The sequence below is a fragment of the Bos grunniens genome, chromosome 4 (assembly GCF_055505025.1).
Source record: "Bos grunniens cultivar Pamir isolate PY7600 chromosome 4, Bosgru_T2T1.0, whole genome shotgun sequence".
Taxonomy (NCBI): domain Eukaryota; kingdom Metazoa; phylum Chordata; class Mammalia; order Artiodactyla; family Bovidae; genus Bos; species Bos grunniens.
In genome coordinates this window covers 52,208,165-52,224,625 of record NC_141168.1, presented here as the reverse complement: position 1 = coordinate 52,224,625, position 16,461 = coordinate 52,208,165, and the positions used below count along the sequence as shown (strand labels likewise).

At 43.5% G+C, this 16,461-nt stretch overlaps 1 protein-coding gene and 1 long non-coding RNA gene across 5 annotated transcripts in view; one reads left to right on the top strand and one right to left on the bottom strand.

Annotated features, from left to right (window-relative positions):
- Positions 1 to 720: 720 nt before the first annotated feature.
- Positions 721 to 5,616, bottom strand: LOC147374143 (uncharacterized). Its single transcript, XR_015162480.1, has 2 exons — positions 5,422 to 5,616; positions 721 to 1,272 (listed from the first exon to the last, which is right to left on the bottom strand). It is a non-coding gene; the product is annotated as an uncharacterized LOC147374143 (long non-coding RNA).
- Positions 5,617 to 5,976: 360 nt separating this feature from the next.
- JAZF1 (JAZF zinc finger 1) overlaps positions 5,977 to 16,461 on the top strand; it is a 330,973-nt gene continuing 320,488 nt past the window's right edge. For all 4 annotated transcript variants that reach the window (XM_086396393.1, XM_086396396.1, XM_086396394.1 and 1 more), the window contains exon 1: positions 5,977 to 6,120. In XM_086396393.1, coding sequence (XP_086252519.1) covers positions 6,006 to 6,120 — 115 coding nt within the window. In that variant the 5' untranslated portion in view covers positions 5,977 to 6,005. The remainder of the gene's footprint in view (positions 6,121 to 16,461) is intronic.

Genomic DNA, 16,461 nt, shown 5'->3' with positions numbered 1-16,461 from the left:
AAAATAATCATCATAATAAACTTGAACATCTGTGAAAGGGAAAGGGGTCCTAGTCAGTGAAATAAAAGGAGAGCTAGTGTCAGATCTCATGTCATGGCTCAATGCTTCCCTGCTTATCTCTGTCCAACTGAGCAGCTTTGTCTGCATTAGCAGAGCCTAGGAAACGAGTGCCATCAAAACCAATGAGACAAGCATTTTATAAGTGCCTGTTAGGGGCACAGGGCAGTGACACTGTGCTAGACCTGAAAAGAGGTCTCACTAAAGGTTGGGCCATGATCATGGGATATAACTGTTGGGACATAACTGTTGTAATCTACACAAGGTGAGACATGACTGAATACTTTCATTGATGTTGCATAAGAGAACAGTAACAGATTGTTGGAAATTGCTTCAGCATTGAAAACTGAAGTCTTAGTGCACTGCTTTATCACAGCGCTGAGTTATACGCTATACAACTTGTACTGAGCCCTGTGTACAGGCACAGTGAGAGATAGCCTTCTTTTTCATGGAGACTAGGATCAGTCACCTCCAAGGTGGAATGCATTCAACCCAGGATGTGGGCCAGACAATACTCTGGGGTGTGGGGTGAAGATATTAGACCTTCCATTTCTGTTTTTTAAAAGGATCTTCTGAAAGCATCTGACTTACTTTATAATATACATACTATATTTGAGTAGTAGTATCTATATATAATTTGTAAATAAAAGACATGAACGTTCATGTGATCACATTTTGTTTTTATTGGTGGGGTTCTTAATTTAAAAATTTTGGGAATGACTGGTCTAGAGGAGAAGGAAGACCAGTAAGCCAGCAGTCAAAATTAATGCAGAGGGAGCTTAGGTGGAACACAGATGATAAGCATGTAGCTTAGCAGGGAAGAAAGAGGAGATAGGATGCAGGGAAGGCTTCCTGGAGGAGGTGACAGGATGAGCTGCTGCAATGTGTTTGGTGAGGGGAGAGGAAGGGAGGGAAGGCTGTTTCAGGCAGACTATGAAACACATGCAAAGGCAAGGTGGCTTGTGTGTGTACAGTGAATGCATTTTGAAAACAAATAATCTGATCCATCTTAAACTGTTGGTGTAAAGAGGGAACTACAGGAGGTAAGGCTGGAAGACTTCTGCAGAGATCCAGTTATTGAAGGTCATCGAATAGAGAGTTTAGTCTCATGGTGCAGGCCGGCTGCTGCAGGATTCCAGCAGGGGAGGGGAGATCATGGAGCAGTATTCCCAACTTGATCCCCTCATCCATTCTCCATCAATACTTGTCCGAGTCCTAAAGGAAGAACATTGTACTTATGGAAGCTGATGAAACCTCCAAAGGCTAGGACAAAAAAGATGATAGAAGCCTTTGAAGGGATAGAAAATCTTCAATACTGGGCACTGCTGGATAAGCATCACTGGTGCCTAAAGATGCATCTCTGGGCAAAAAGGCTGTGCAGTCTCATGCAAGCATTAGTGCTTTAGTGGCTCCAATACAGTCAAGAGCAACAGGAGTTACCACCTGAGTGGCCAGAGCTGGAAAGGAGGGAAATGGCAGACACCGGAGCAACCAAGAGGACATATGTGGAGTCCACTGAGCTGCCCTAGGCAGGCTTTAGGAACCAGTTCAGGAGGACTTGCAAAGTCTTTGACGTTCCCTCACGAGAAGAGGCTGTACTTATTCAAATTGTATCCCCCATGTGCTGCATGACAGATCAGGCTCCGGGGTTTACAAATCTTGAAGTCACCGTCCAGGCAGTTCTTCTATAAATATTCCTTTGGGAGTTGTACAACAGGAGCCTGGCACAGATTTTTGATCAAGATGTCAGGAATGAATAAAATAGTGATTGGCTGGCTGCTTTCATGACCGTATTTAAACCTCAGACTGGGCTGGCCAAATCCCACCAGAGTTGAGTGTGGAGCTATTATTTGGGTGCACGTGGCAGACTGCAGTAGGGGAATAAATCCAGGAGCTCAGTTCCAATGACAGTCAATGGCTGGGTATTTTATCACCTTATTCTGGAGAAATCTTACAAAAAACTAGAAATGTAATGCCATAACTATGTATACAGTCAGTAAGGCAGAAGCATAGGTAGAGAGATACAGGGTAACACCCATGAGGACTAGTCACTGGTGTTGTCCAACTAGAGAACCCCTGTTACTCATTCTAAGGTTAATGCTAAATTCTAGGCAGAATGAGACTAGGGGCCAAAATGGGAATTAATCACCAAAAAAGCAAATAAAACTGATTCATTTCTGAGCTGGAACACAAGCAGTACGAAGAACCTGAAAACTTGGTTGCATGCATATTAAACAGGAAAAGCTGGAATAGACATTGTCCTCCCTGGAAGAAGGTGGGAACCTCAAGAAAACATCCTGTTGAAGCAAAGGTGGTTGTTGGCAGAACTGGAAGCCTGGGTCTTCGGAGAGCATCATTCATTCTTAGAAGTGGTCACACTGGCATGAGCTGAAGAAGACCTACCTGGGTACATGATCTACTCAGTCTACATAGTGCTGGCAGTAATGGGAGTGTCTCAAGGCCTTACGGGCCGGTTTACATCCAGTAAACCTGAAAAGCTCCTTAAGTGGAACTTTGAAGAATGATACAGAAAACTTAAGAGCTGAAGGCAGTACGGATAGTTAATAGGATCTAATGCTCATAGACATACTCTTGTAGTGCTAACAGATGTCCATGCAGGACACAGGAAGTGCACACTTCTGATGATCAGTGTACCCCTAAATTAACCTAATCCTTTGGTGGCTTTGGCTGGCTCCGTTAGACCAACGGATTCACACCTTCTTGGCAGCTGCCCCCATCCCGTGGGCAATGGCCATGCTGGATTTTGGAGACTGCTACTGGATCCCAAAGCATTTGTAATGCTAAGCACCATGCTATGGGGCCACTTTATGCCTGCATTTTGTGTGGGCCTTCACTTCAGAAGGCACAGAGATCTGGGGAGAGGCAAATGGTTTCTGAGAAACGGATCTTAAGCCAGAGAGCACTTCTAGTCTGCAATCACCATCATCTCTGTCTGCCTCCTCAGTTCTCTCACTGTCCCTTTCATTTGACTATCTTCACTACTCAAATCAGGTAGACAAATATTTTTTGTAAGTATCAGCCATCATCTTCTCTGGGACCCAACAGGTTGAAATGTTTGTTCTATATATTCTTCTACCTTTAGGCTGACTTTATATGAAAGGACACCCTTGAAACAAACATTTTTATAAATCTTAATACTGGATTGGCCAAAAAGTCTGTTGTTTTTCAGTAAAAACAAAAGATGCAGTTTTCATTTTCACCAAGAACTTTCATTTTCACCAAGTTGATGATTTCAGTTAATGTAATCATTAACTGAATGAACTTTTTGGCCAAACTAATACATAAGTGTGAGCATGCCATGGTAAGGCATTTTTTAAAAAGTTTGTCTGTATTACCATATCTTTGTCTTTCAATTGTTTATTGATGCCTTAACTGAATGCATTAAGAACACAGAGAGGAAAGTTGGCTGTGTGTATTTGGAAAGAATTCACTCTACGCCTCTGACCTCAGTTTATCACATCTGCAAAATCAGTGAGTCTGCTGGCCAGAGCATCTTCCAGATCTAAAAGACTATGATTATGTATCTACTACAAAGGCCAGAAATGCCTAGAGTGTGCAGATTTTAAAAAAATAGAATGGGCAGTATGTTACAAAAGCAGAGCTTCAATTCATACATGAAGAATTAGGGTAGGTTATTTTTTGCAAAATAAACTGAGTCCTTACAAAATATTAATGATTGCCATAGATAAAGAAAAAATTTTAATCTTAAAAATTAACATTTTTATTCGTTTTATAGGTTATTTTGGCTTGTTCCATTTTAAAAACTCTATTTATTAAATTTGGCGTATGAAGTTTTTATTTTAGGAATACTCAAACAGTGGAGACTTAAACATTCATGAAACCCAGTCTCCTTACTTCATCTTTTACCCGCACATTTCTGGCACTTTCTGTCTGTGAGGTCTCTTGTCTGAACTACCTCTGTGCCTCTCCACACTCTCTCTAGAGTTAATAATTCCACATGGACAGTTTTTCCTCCAGAGGACAAAGATGCTACTTCTCCAAAGTTCTCAGTGCTTCCTAAATGCTGTCTCATGGTGGGGGTACCAAACACTCATCTCTAGAGGGAAGCTGTTTTGGCATTGCTTTGGTTGAAGGATTTGCATTGCATTGCCCTGTTGGTGGTACTTGGTGTGGTGTGTATTCTGCCTGCTGTAGCTAAAGGCCTTCCCAGATTGGGCAGCTGAATGCACTGCACAGCTGCCAAAATTCTAATTCTGCTCTTTAGACCCTTGTCTGGCCCTTGCTCCAGTCTCCCGCCAACTGGGTCCCTGGCTCGTTATCAGGCCCACCCGGGCCCTGTCTCCACCCCCAAGTGGGCCCAGGAAATCATTCTTGGCACCAAACTGAACTTTAACCACATAACTGCCCCAACCTCATTCAACCCAACTCTCATCTCAACAAAAGTTTGTTACCCTGTGAGCTGGCAGACAAGAAGAGAGGGGCCAGAAAAGAGGAAATGCCAAGGGTGAGGGCACTCATCACCCTCAATCACTGTGACTCTCAGATTGTAAAACGTTTTGTGGCGCCTTTCTTCTAAATTTTCAAATGAAAAGAATCAAGAATCCTACTAGAAAAAACAGTAGAAATGAATATAGTTTATTTTATGGAGAGGGGAATACTATTTCTCTGTGTATCTGCAACAGAGCATAAGTGAAATTTGTCTTATAGAAAAATACTAAATTCAGTATACTTCCATAATGAAAAAATGCACTGTAAGATCATAAACTGCTGATAATATGTAGGCACCTGTAAAACCACTATCAGAAAACAGATTTAAAGGTAAAAATATCAGTAATATTGTGGAGACAAGGAGGTAATTGATTCTTAGCAAAATGAGGTTTCAGATAACTACCTGATCCAACTTTAAGTGCTTAACTGGTCCACATTATGGTTTAAATACTCACAGAATGGTGTAATCTAGACTGATTGGAAGAATCTCTTCCCTTTTAGGTGAAAATATGTCCCTTGATTCTCTTTCTACTCCTTTTAGCCTTAACCAATCTGGTATCCTTTCTGCTATGATAATTTTGCTCCCAAGAAGCCACATGGGTTAATTTGCAGATCTGCGTTGGGGCAGTGGGGTATTGTAATTTGGGGAAATGAAATTATTTTAGTTTTTGTTTTCCCAAAAGGAGCAGGGAATATTACAAACGTGGTACACTTGTAAAACACAGGCAAATGCACTTGACAATCAAGCACTCTATTTTGAAATTTAAATAAAGCTAAGATTTTCTTCTGGCCTAGAGGGAAACTTCATTAAAATCAATTAGTACAATCCTCCAGAGAAAATGGGCTTTTTTTTTTTTTTTTTTAAGGTTTAAAGAGTAAGGTGCACACAATTACCTTTCCGGGATCCTTTGTGAATGTCAGTATCAAACCTAGCAGGTGGCCAGGTGCAAACAAATGTCCCCGACAGGGGCCTGGGTAACTCCCCAAGTTCTCATTGAAGGGATGTAAGTGTAATTAATGGATGTATATATACCAGGAATGTAATATACATAACCAAGGAGGCTCCAAACTGATTGCATGTATTACCAACTGTGAAGGGAAGGCCGAGTGAGATAAAGTTGGTGGCAGGCGCTCCCAGGTGAGGCCTCAGTCCAGGGGCGGAGGTTGGGGCCGCACAGCTGTTGCCGCGCGCCCTGGTCCCTCCTCCCAGCTGCGGCGGCTTCACCCCCACCCCCACCCTCCCCCCGCCGCTCCCAACGCCGCCGCCGCCTCCCCTCTGCCTCCCGGTCTCTTCTCGCAATCCTTCCATCGCTCTCGCCCCCTCTCCCTCTGTCCCGTCCTCTCCGCTCCCCTCACCCCGCCTCTCTCCCCCTCCCCCAGCCCCTCCTCTCCTCACCCCACCCTGCCTCCCTCCCTCCCTCCGCCCGCCTGCCCGGCGCTCGCTGAGCCGACACCAGGGGGGCTCTCGATGTAGCACCATGACAGGCATCGCCGCCGCCTCCTTCTTCTCCAATACCTGCCGGTTCGGGGGCTGCGGACTCCACTTCCCCACCCTGGCCGACCTCATCGAGCACATCGAGGACAACCACATCGGTAAATGGCCCGGGGTGGGCGGGGGTGCCCGGCGTGCGGAAACTCCTGCCCGGGCGAGAACCCCAGAATGGCCAGGGCTGGTTAGGAGCGAGGAAGGCGGCGGCGGGGCGGGTGTGTTCGAGGGTGTGTTCGAGCCCAGGGCATGGGGGTGGCGGGATGCGGAGGCGCGAGGTGCCGGTGGGGTGTGGGGGGGCGGGGAGCAGGGTGGGGGAGGGGGCGGGCGCTCCGAGGTGCGGCGGGCGGGCTGGGGGGATTCCGCGGGGCTTGCGCGCCGGCGGCGAAGTGGTTGGGAGTGGGGCTGCGCTGCGGCGGGGGCGGCGGGAGGAGGGACTCGGCGGCGGGGAGATGCGGCGGCGGGGCCGGGCGCCAGGGGAGGGGGCGCCGGGCGGAGGGCGCGGTGGGGCCGGCTAGGCGGCCGGCCGGCCGGCGCTGGGCAGGGGCGCGGAGTTAGTTGGCCCTGGTGGTCGGAGCGGCCAGGGGCGGCGGGGGGCGGGAGCTGCACGCCGCCCGCCGCTTCCGCCCGGGCTCGAGCTGTCAGGGCTCGGCGGCGGCTGCAGCCGCTGGGAGGTGGGAGCGGGGGGGGCGGGGGTGGCTCCACCGCGGCAGCCATTCCGCTTCCTCCTCCCGCCGCCGCCGCCACTGCGTCCTGTCAGCGCCGGTTGCTAGGTGTGGTGCGCCGGGAGGGGGCCCGGAGCCGAGGCCGCTGGCGGAGGACCGGCGCTCTCCCTCTCCACGGCGGCGGCAGGGCTCTCTGGCCTGGGGGCGCCCGCTTCTGCCCGGGCCTGGCGCGGATGCCCGGGCGCTGCGGGCAGAGGTCCCGGGTGCGCCCGCGGGCCGCGCCCAGTGCCCAGGGCCGCGCCGCCCCGGAGGCCCCTGCGGCTGCGTCTGCAGGAGAGCCATCCCCCGGGGACCGGGGGTCGGGCATTTAAATGCGCCCCGGCTCTGAGATTTGCCTTTCAAATGGTGCTAGGCCCGAGGTGCGTCGGCTGCGCAGAGGATCCGTAGCGGCGGCCTGCGCAGCGCCCGGGGCGCGGGGGACTTCGTGGCTGCGGGGGAGGGGGCGCCCTGCGGGGCTGCGACTTTCTCTTCCTTCCCAAGACCCCGAGGCCTTTCAACAAGTCTTTAATTCGCACAAGAGCTTGCACACATTTACACGCTCCTATCCGGAGCCCCTCCGAGGAGAGATGAGTCGGGTTCGTGTGGCTCGGCCGATCCATCCACCTGCGGAAGGTGTGGCCGGCGCCCACGAGTTGTTCTATGTGGACCGCGTGGTGCCCTAACGGGGCTGTCTAATCCAGAGAACCTGTGAATTGCCCCCAGAAAATCATTTCCCAGTGAACGCTGTGGATTCACCCATGTCGATGCTGCTCACGTTTCTACAAAGTTGAGAGAATAAATCACTACTGCTGTCTATTTATACACGAATAAAATGAGGCCGAGCCTTATGCTCCTTCTCTGAGTATAATGCTTTCTGTGCACACAGTGCGTGCTTAACAGCCTTGAATGCTGCTTGAGAATGGGTATATGATGGGACGTCCAGAATGGGAAATACTCATAGAAAACGTCTGTAGAACGTCTTTCAAAAGATAATCTGGATGAGTAATTGTCCAGGTTTTGAAACTTACAAAGTTCTAAAACATCCGTGTAATAGCTTTCGCTATCTCCTCTGATAAAGGTGTGACAGAAAAGCTAAGCAAGTTTTGGTGGTCTTAAAAGCAGGAGTTTAATGGAGTAGCATATTTGCTGATTCATCATCATGATTGGATAGGCATAACTCAAGGTGCTTAAGGAATAAATCAGATTTTTCATGATGAGTAGTTTAAAATAATACTTAAAGTCCCATAATACAAAGCTACAGTAGAAGTTTTATTAGTTCAAGTCTCTTCTCTTACATTCAATGATAAGTAGAAAGTTTTATATATATATATATATATAATGTAAATATATAAATAACATTTCCTAACCTTGGGAGGGATGTCATTTGCATATCCCATTCACTCACTAGCAATTTTATTTTAGAATAAACTATAAGTAATAATTTCTCCACATTGCCTGCCTGCTTGGACTAGCTAGTTAAAAGGAAATATAAATTATATTTATTAAAGTGTGTTAAAGACAGTTAACTATTTGAGGGTTTAAGTTTGTAATCAGATAATTTTGAAACTAACTCTTGGTGAATCACCAGTTAAGTTTGCAGAGATTGTCTTTAGTGCTGTGCAAACATTTTAAAGAGGGTTTTAAGATTCTATAAATTTTATAAATTTAAATTTTAAGTAATGGTCACTTCCAAAGGGCTAGTATTTTTCTTTGTGAAAATATTGAACAGTTAAATGTACAACAATAGCTTAAGTGAATTTTGGGGCACTGCTAACAATTACTATACTTTGAAATTAGTTTGAAACCAGAAAACTTTATGGAAAGTAAATGTTAAACAAACACTTAAAATTCCTTGGGTGAAGAAACCAGCTGAAACTATTCTGTACCTTAAAGTGAGGAGAAGCCCCTCACTTTGAAAGACAGCCCCATATGCAAAAAGAAGTAGGAACTGATTTCAAGAAGAATAAAAACAATCTGGTTTTAGTAGGCAGTATCATATAAATACATGTTCAATGAAGAGACATGAGTGAAAATATATCAGACAAAGCATTTGGTGAAAGTTCTATACTACAGGTATTTTTAAGTGGAATTTATTGTTTGTGGTTGTCTATATATTTTTGGAGAGAGATTGTTATTTTTAATGACTGATTTACCAGTTCTATATTCTTGTCATCAAGTGGCTGCAGTAAAAAGATGCATGAAAAGATTATCAAAAGATATAGTATTACCTGTAATTTTTTTAAGATGCATGTTATTTAGAAATCACAGGAGCATTAGAGGTGTGCCTAATGACAGGTCCATCTTGAGGACCTTTCTGAGTTACTGCTGTTTAACCACTAGTCAGAATCCTTAAACAGTAATGAGATGAAGGTTTATGGATGGGAATATGGCATATTTCTTGCATGAGAGATTTTTCAAGGCCTTTAGTGTACAAGGCCCATAGTTTTCATAATAACTGTATTGTTTAGTTCAGATTAAGTGCATTAAGTTGAAAGTAGCTGTTACAGATAAACACTCAACTCTTTTTGTTAACCAGTTAACCTTGTTAGCAAGGATTTGGGGCTGTAGGGCTGAAGAAAGTGTAATTTCCCCTTCCTCGGTTTTTCCTCCTTCCTCCTAGAGGAATTCCTCACCTGAGGTCCTGTTGTCTTCCTTGTGTTTCATTGCTGGTCTAGTCCTGGAGCACCTGTCTCCATGTACAAGCTGAATACGCCAACTAAAACCCTTCTCCCAACTTAAATTGCCTAGAAATTTCACTGCCCTGCAACTGTGAAGTGTTTCTATGTCAGCTTCGCTATTAATTCATTCATACCTTGGCTCTGTTTCCTGGAGATGAAAAAAGCTGATCAAGATTTGTTTGCTTCTTACTGTAAGTAGATACTTGAGTTTGTAAAAACACTCTTGACACGCACATCCTACGTAGGTGAAGATGAGTTGATAACTAGAAATCATAGAAACACCAAGAGCACTAAATATGGCATTGAAGGTCTTGTCACAGACTCATGGGACTTCGCTTGGTCTGTGCATCCCAGTGCCCCAGTGCTGTGGAGTCTTTTGGCTTTTGGTCTCAGAAAGAAATCATTCTTACTAGATGTGATTATTTGGTACATTTGTAAAAGTACCTCTGCATTTTTTATTTATGTATTAATATATATCAAGCACCTGATTTGCAATAGGTATAGTTCTAGGCGCTTGGTATATTTTGGTGAACAAATTTCCCAACCTTTGGGGAATTTGTGTCCTAGTGGTGGGAGATAGACAATAAATAGTCAGCATAAAATGTAAATTATGTAGTATCCTGGTTAGTGGTATGGAAAGAGTCCTGTTACAGCAGGCTAAAGTGGGTTGGGAGATGAAATGTGGAATTTTAATTGGTTGGTCAGGATAGGCCTTACTGTGAAGCTGATAGGTGATTCAAAATCTTCACAGAAGTGAAGGAGTTAGCTATGAGGCCAACCAAGGACCACGGATGTCCAGGCAGAGGAAACAGACAGTGCAAATGCCCCCAGGTAGCCTGCATACCTTAAAGTGAAACACGGATTTTCCTGGCTTCAGTTACTCTTGTGATAGTACTAAACTAGCAGGTTATTCAGAACCTTCTCCAGATGTTAGGAACTTCAGCTTTGCCATTGTTGATTGGGATTTTCCTGTTGGGGCTCCATAAGGAGATGGGTTATCATTGACTATAGTGGCTTGCCGTAGCTATGACTTGGTGGATCTGGACCCTGAATGTCAGCAGGTTTCTTGTTGTGAGTTTCTACTTGTTAGTTTCCTCATCTCCAAAACCTGGGTAATAAATGCATGCTGCTTCATTTCATAGGATAGATTCATAGACCATCTAATTAATAAATATCAAAATCTCTGGAAAGAAAAATAAGGTAGTTATTATCAACAATGTAGAATTTGACTCCTAGGACAGTTTGGTAAAAATTTGCATTCTCTTAAAGCAGCACTGTTGTATATTAAATAGATCAGTGTATGATAAGCAGCAAGCCCTTATCCCTGTTTTATAGGTGAACAAACTGAGACATAGAAAAATTACTTAATTTGCCTAAATTTCCATGACTGGTAAATATGAGCAGAAAGCTGAATATCAGACAGGTATGCAGAGCTGGCCTTGTGCCAAGCTGCCATACAGGTGAAGAACTAGAGCATACTGGCCCTACTGCCCCTCCAGACCAAAGTAGCTTGTTTCCTCCTTTACAAAGTAACTCTGAACCCTTGAGATGAAGATTATATGAGGGCCCCATAGTGAACCCAGCTTACTTGGTTTTGAATATGGTCCTCTGCCACTTACCAGCCATTTGACTGTGAACAAATGACTACCACACTGAGCTTCAGTTTCCTCTGCTGTCTAATGAAGGTAGTAAAAGCATCTACCCCAGGGAGTAGCTGATGAGGATTACATGAGCTAATTTGTGTAAAGTACTCACTTTCTTAAGTAGTATTCGATTATATACGTCATCCAGTTTCTTGCCATTTTGTGTGTTTGCCAAATAAGTATGTTGGAAATCTATGAAGGTGTGCATTAGAGTTTAGTAGGACGTGGGTTGTGTCTACCTACAACTATGTAAAATCACTAGACTCATCCTAGGACAGATTGAGAATGGGAAATGGGACATCCTTCCACAGTCCAGCATTGGGGTTTCGGCCTCTGGCCATTTGTGCTTCTGTGTGGCCAGAGGTACTTTAGATGCTGGCAAAAGTTGCCGCTGTGGACTGGGAAGTGGTGTCAAGGCCAGCGGCTTCTAACGTGGCCTTTCCTTGTGGCCTGCACTTATTTGAAAAAAATGCAAGACTAGAAAGAGGCACTGTGCCTGGGCCTGTGGGCACATTCCCACGAGGGCCTTTCCTGTGGGGAGAAGGAATGACTGAATGAATAAATGAATGAATGAAAGGCTTGTCACTGCCTGCCCTGTTCTTTGCCTGCACCCTGTAGCTTGGTGGCAAGATGCCCTGTTATACCCTCCTATGGTTCACCAGAAGATCCCAGGTAGATAGTTGGGGGAATTTTTACGTGCTTGTGTGTGCACAGACCACACAGTGGGGGACCCCTCACTGTAATGCTTCATGGCATTCTCCAAAGCACTGTCTTCAGTGGCTTTTCCATTTGCCCACATGTCTCCTGAAAACAGTCAAATCACCCTTTATAAAAACATTGCTAGGGAACATACTGACTCATAAGTTTCACAAGCTTCTGATTGTTTCTTTTAGTGTCCATTTTCTGATACGTGACTGAAATGTACAGAGAGGAAAACTCTGCCTACCACCACCTAACTCTATAGAAGCTCCCATATTCTTTGGAAACTAGTTTCCTTTACAGTGCATATATTTTGGTGACATCTGCCACCCTGACAGTTCTAGAAGAGCAAACTGACAGCTGTTTTCAGAAAAACCTATTCTTTCGTTGATGACAGGGAAGAAGCCTCCAGACTGAGAAGGCTGGTGACACTTGAGAGGGGCTTTCTTAGGACGGTCTGGAAGCCAAAAGCCTTGAGATTTAGATTCAGGTCCCAGAGACAGGACATAATGCTGTTGAAACCCTTAAAAATCCTCCCTTTCTTCCAGTTTTTGTCTTAAAGACAAGAACCATACCCTGGGCTTCTCTGGTGGCTCAGAATCAGGAGACCCGGGTTCTATCCCTGGGTTGGAAAGATCCCCTGAGGAAGGGAATGGCAACCCACTGCAGTATTTTTGGCTAGAGAATTCCATGGACAGAGGAGCCTGGCAGGCTGCTGCTGCTAAGTCACTTCAGTCGTGTCCGACTCTTCGACCCCAGAGACGGCAGCCCACCAGGCTCCCCCGTCCCTGGGATTCTCCAGGCAAGAACACTGGAAGGGGTTGCCATTTCCTTCTCCAATGCATGCAAGTGAAGAGTGAAAGTGAAGTCGCTCAGTCGTGTCCGACTCTGAGGGACCCCATGGAGTGAAGCCTACCAGGCTCCTGCGTCTATGGGATTTTCCAGGCAAGAGTACTGGAGTGAGGTGCCATTGCCTTCTCTGTCTCCGAGGCTACATGTCCTTAAATTTCTCTTCCCAGCACATCCTTACCCTTGCCCTCAGATCTTAGGAGTGCAGACATGGCCTGGGTACTACTGAAGAATCCACTTGCTGGATTGCATATAATACATTTCATTTCACGACAGGGTAATAGATTTGTTCTGTTAGCCATATTGATCTGGCTAAAGTGTGGAATAGCAAACATTGTTTTATTTAGAATTTGAAAATCAAACTGCAAATGTCAGAGTTAGTTTGTTTTTAAAAAGACTTTCCTTTAGTATGCTAAATCAGTTGAAAGAAAATTATGTTTTCCCCCTGCACTAAGCACTATAATCTTGCAGTAGTTTTCACCTGTTTTTTTTTTTCCTAAAGTCCAGATGCAAGCATGGAACAGATTAATGGATATTCTCTTTAAGAATGAAGTCTTCCCAGTAACTTTCTTTCCACTTTGGCAGGAGTCAAAGTGCTTCTTTTGGGTCAGACTACAGACACTCTGTCCAGGACCAGAGAGCATTGAAAGTCTCTTGATGGCCTGGCTCACCCATTGGCCTCCTCAAGGAAGCCCTGTTCTTTGTTTGCCAGGCTCTAATGGTGACTTTCTTCTGAGCTAGATGATCTGGATACCATGTTGTTAACTTGAAAAGACTCACTCTTTCTTTGATATTATGCATATATATAATTAACATATATACATAATGTATAGATAAATGCTGTATATGTAAAATATTATACAAATGCATATATAAATGATACATGTGTTTTTACATGTATGTGTATATACACCACACATATGTGTACATTATACATATGTGTATTTATATGTGTGTATATAATATGTTCATTCTCTAGATCACTGTGGATAGTGAGGATTACCACATACATTTTTGAGTATTTTCTGTCTATAGTACTTAAGACTGTACTTCCTGTTTCCAATGAATTGAAATTTATTTGGAGAAATCAGACATGTATAGACTGAGATAAATGATGAACGATAATGGGGACCACAGAGACTGATTCAGTGTGAAGCTCATGAATTGCAAGCACCAGGGCCCCTCACTTGTACAATACATGTTTTACCATTTCTGCATATATTGCTTGGGCCCACCTAGACCTTTCCAAGGGCCTGGGGGGACCCTATACCAGTGTACACAGGCATGCATTCATGGATAACATCATAATTTGTAACTTTTGTAAGGCATAAAATTTTAATTGCAGGTAACTTACCCTTTTCCACTCTGACTTCCCTTCTATGACGTTTCTTCTTGGCTTTGGTGACATTGGAGTTAAGAGTGTTTCTGAGATACAGCTAAGGAAGATTTGAATTGCAGACACTTTTAGTTTGGGTTGAGTGGAATGTATTTATTCAGCTCACAGTTTTCTGTAGTTAAGTTATTCCTAGGCCTCCTAGGGTAAGACTCACTACCCAGGAATGCCATCCAGTGTTCCAGCTCACCTGGGGTCTGTCCACATGGTAGGGATGAGTTAGTATTGCAGCATGAGTCTATACCATGACATCTGCTGGTGGAAGCATGGTTTGAATATGGTTTGGAGCCAGAAGCGAGTCTGGAAAATTCTTCTCCTTTATTAGATGTATAAAACTGTAAGTAAAAGATTCAGTTCTTATTTAAGTATATTTGATATGGAAGTTCTTTCTGTTAAGAATATACCCAATAATGCAAATACATGTTCATAACTGCGCCATGTTTTTTAATGAGAATTTTGTGTTTCTTCTTCAATTGAACACACATACTCATACACACACACACACACACATCAGTGACAACAAACATTACTGAGTGTTATCAAAACAAAAAATATTTAAACTTAGACAATTCACTAGAAGATGTGGAATGCCCTGAATTCTTATGGCTCACATGTGAAAGAAATAGGTGTTTACAAATTTGACAACAATCCTAAAAATTTATATGGCATTAAAAAGGATCTATGAGGCTGAAAGTAACTTTTCTGAATTATCAATAATTAAAAATACATTTTGATCACCCATGTTTGTGGTTTGTGTTTTATAGAAATGCTGTTAATATGAATCATTGTCATATGAGAAGTAATCAGAGTCTGCAGCCCAAAAGAAGTATTTACAGCAGTGTTGCAGTGTTTCAGATTCACATAGTGGATTCTTTTTCTGGATCTTGGTTTTGTGATGTTTTGGTAAGGTCAGGTTTAAAATTTGGGGTTTTAACTTTGTAATCTAAATAATCACTTTGCTAAGCATTTTGTATTTGTAATGTTGCATTTTTTTCATAAACAGAGTGTAAATCTGCAGGCCCCATAAAACTTGGATACGGTTCTTGGTACCAGATAGAGAATCATTACTGTTCTAAACAATTTTAATAGAATATCTAATTCACCATCGTAGCAAGCTGTGAATTTGACATTTCTTCCTAGAAGTGCTGCCTTCTAATTGGAAATTAAATATACTACCATATTAGTTGATTACCTTAACTTCATAGTGAAATATGACTAGAATGCTTATTTTGATAAGATTAAAAAATAAACAATAGCATCTTTATGATTGGTCCTTTCTTCTTTGTGCTGTAGTGTGGGCTCATGTCGCTACAGTGAGCGTATAGAATTATGTGCACCATACTTGATGATAACCACCCATGTACTTTGCCTCACGCACTATGGAAATAATAAGTTTCAAAGCTAACTTTGGCGGTGAAAAACATTTCTGAAGACTGTCATCTCTGGAGGGGTGCATTTGTGAGGACTTACATGTTTATTTGTTCATGTGTATATGTTTATGATACCCACAAACACCAGTTATGCAATTAGTCTAGGATAATTTACAGTAAGGAAATTGGAAGAGAAAATCCATTTCTTTATTTTTACACTTGGATATTGAACTTGGTTAGTCTTTTTCCAGGTTGAGGATATTGTGAAGTTTAATTGTATCATTGTTTGCTTTACCTACAATATTTGGTTGCCTAGAACATTCTAGGGCTAAAACAATGCTAGGACAAAAGTATATCTTGCATCCTTCCCATGTCTTGCCTGAGAGGTTTAGTATAAAGGAGGTGGGGGTGGGGTAGGAGGGGTTGCTGGGTGGGGGGCGGGGAAGCTGGGACTTCCTGAAGCTGGACAGAACTGGATTATGAATCCTGAATCCACTTGGACAGTTCTGACAATCTTATTTACATAAAGTAGTAACAGTATCTACTAGAATTAAGCACCACATGAGTGAGGCACTGGTTAGCTGCTTTATGTGCATTGTCTAGAAGTTAAGTATTAGTCCCATTTGATGCAAGACACAGACCAAGACAGAGACCAAATAACCCAGCACGCAGTATACACAGCAGGAAAATGCTCAGGGGAGGGAGGGGCAAATAACCCAGCACGCAGTATACACAGCAGAAAAATGCTCGGGAGGGAGGGGCAAGCTTTGCTCTCTGGTGTCTGCATATCCCTTAGTACTTGCTCTTTATAAACTGACTTTTTATAAAATATTTGCATTTTAATAGAAGGCTTTTGTGTACCTAAGTGTCTTAACGTTCAGAATGGCTGCATTTCCAAAGGGAACTGCTTGGCTGGCTGGGGAGATACTACTTTTGGTCGAAACAGAAATGTTTTGAGGCTTCTAAGAAAATGTTAGGAGGATCCATGAGCATCCCAGTAACAATAATGAAAACAATAACTTGGCAGTTCTAAAATGATTATAATTACTGAATTGTCTAAAGATACTAACTAATTTTCTCTCCTTTACTGATACTTTTAATCTGGAAGTAGA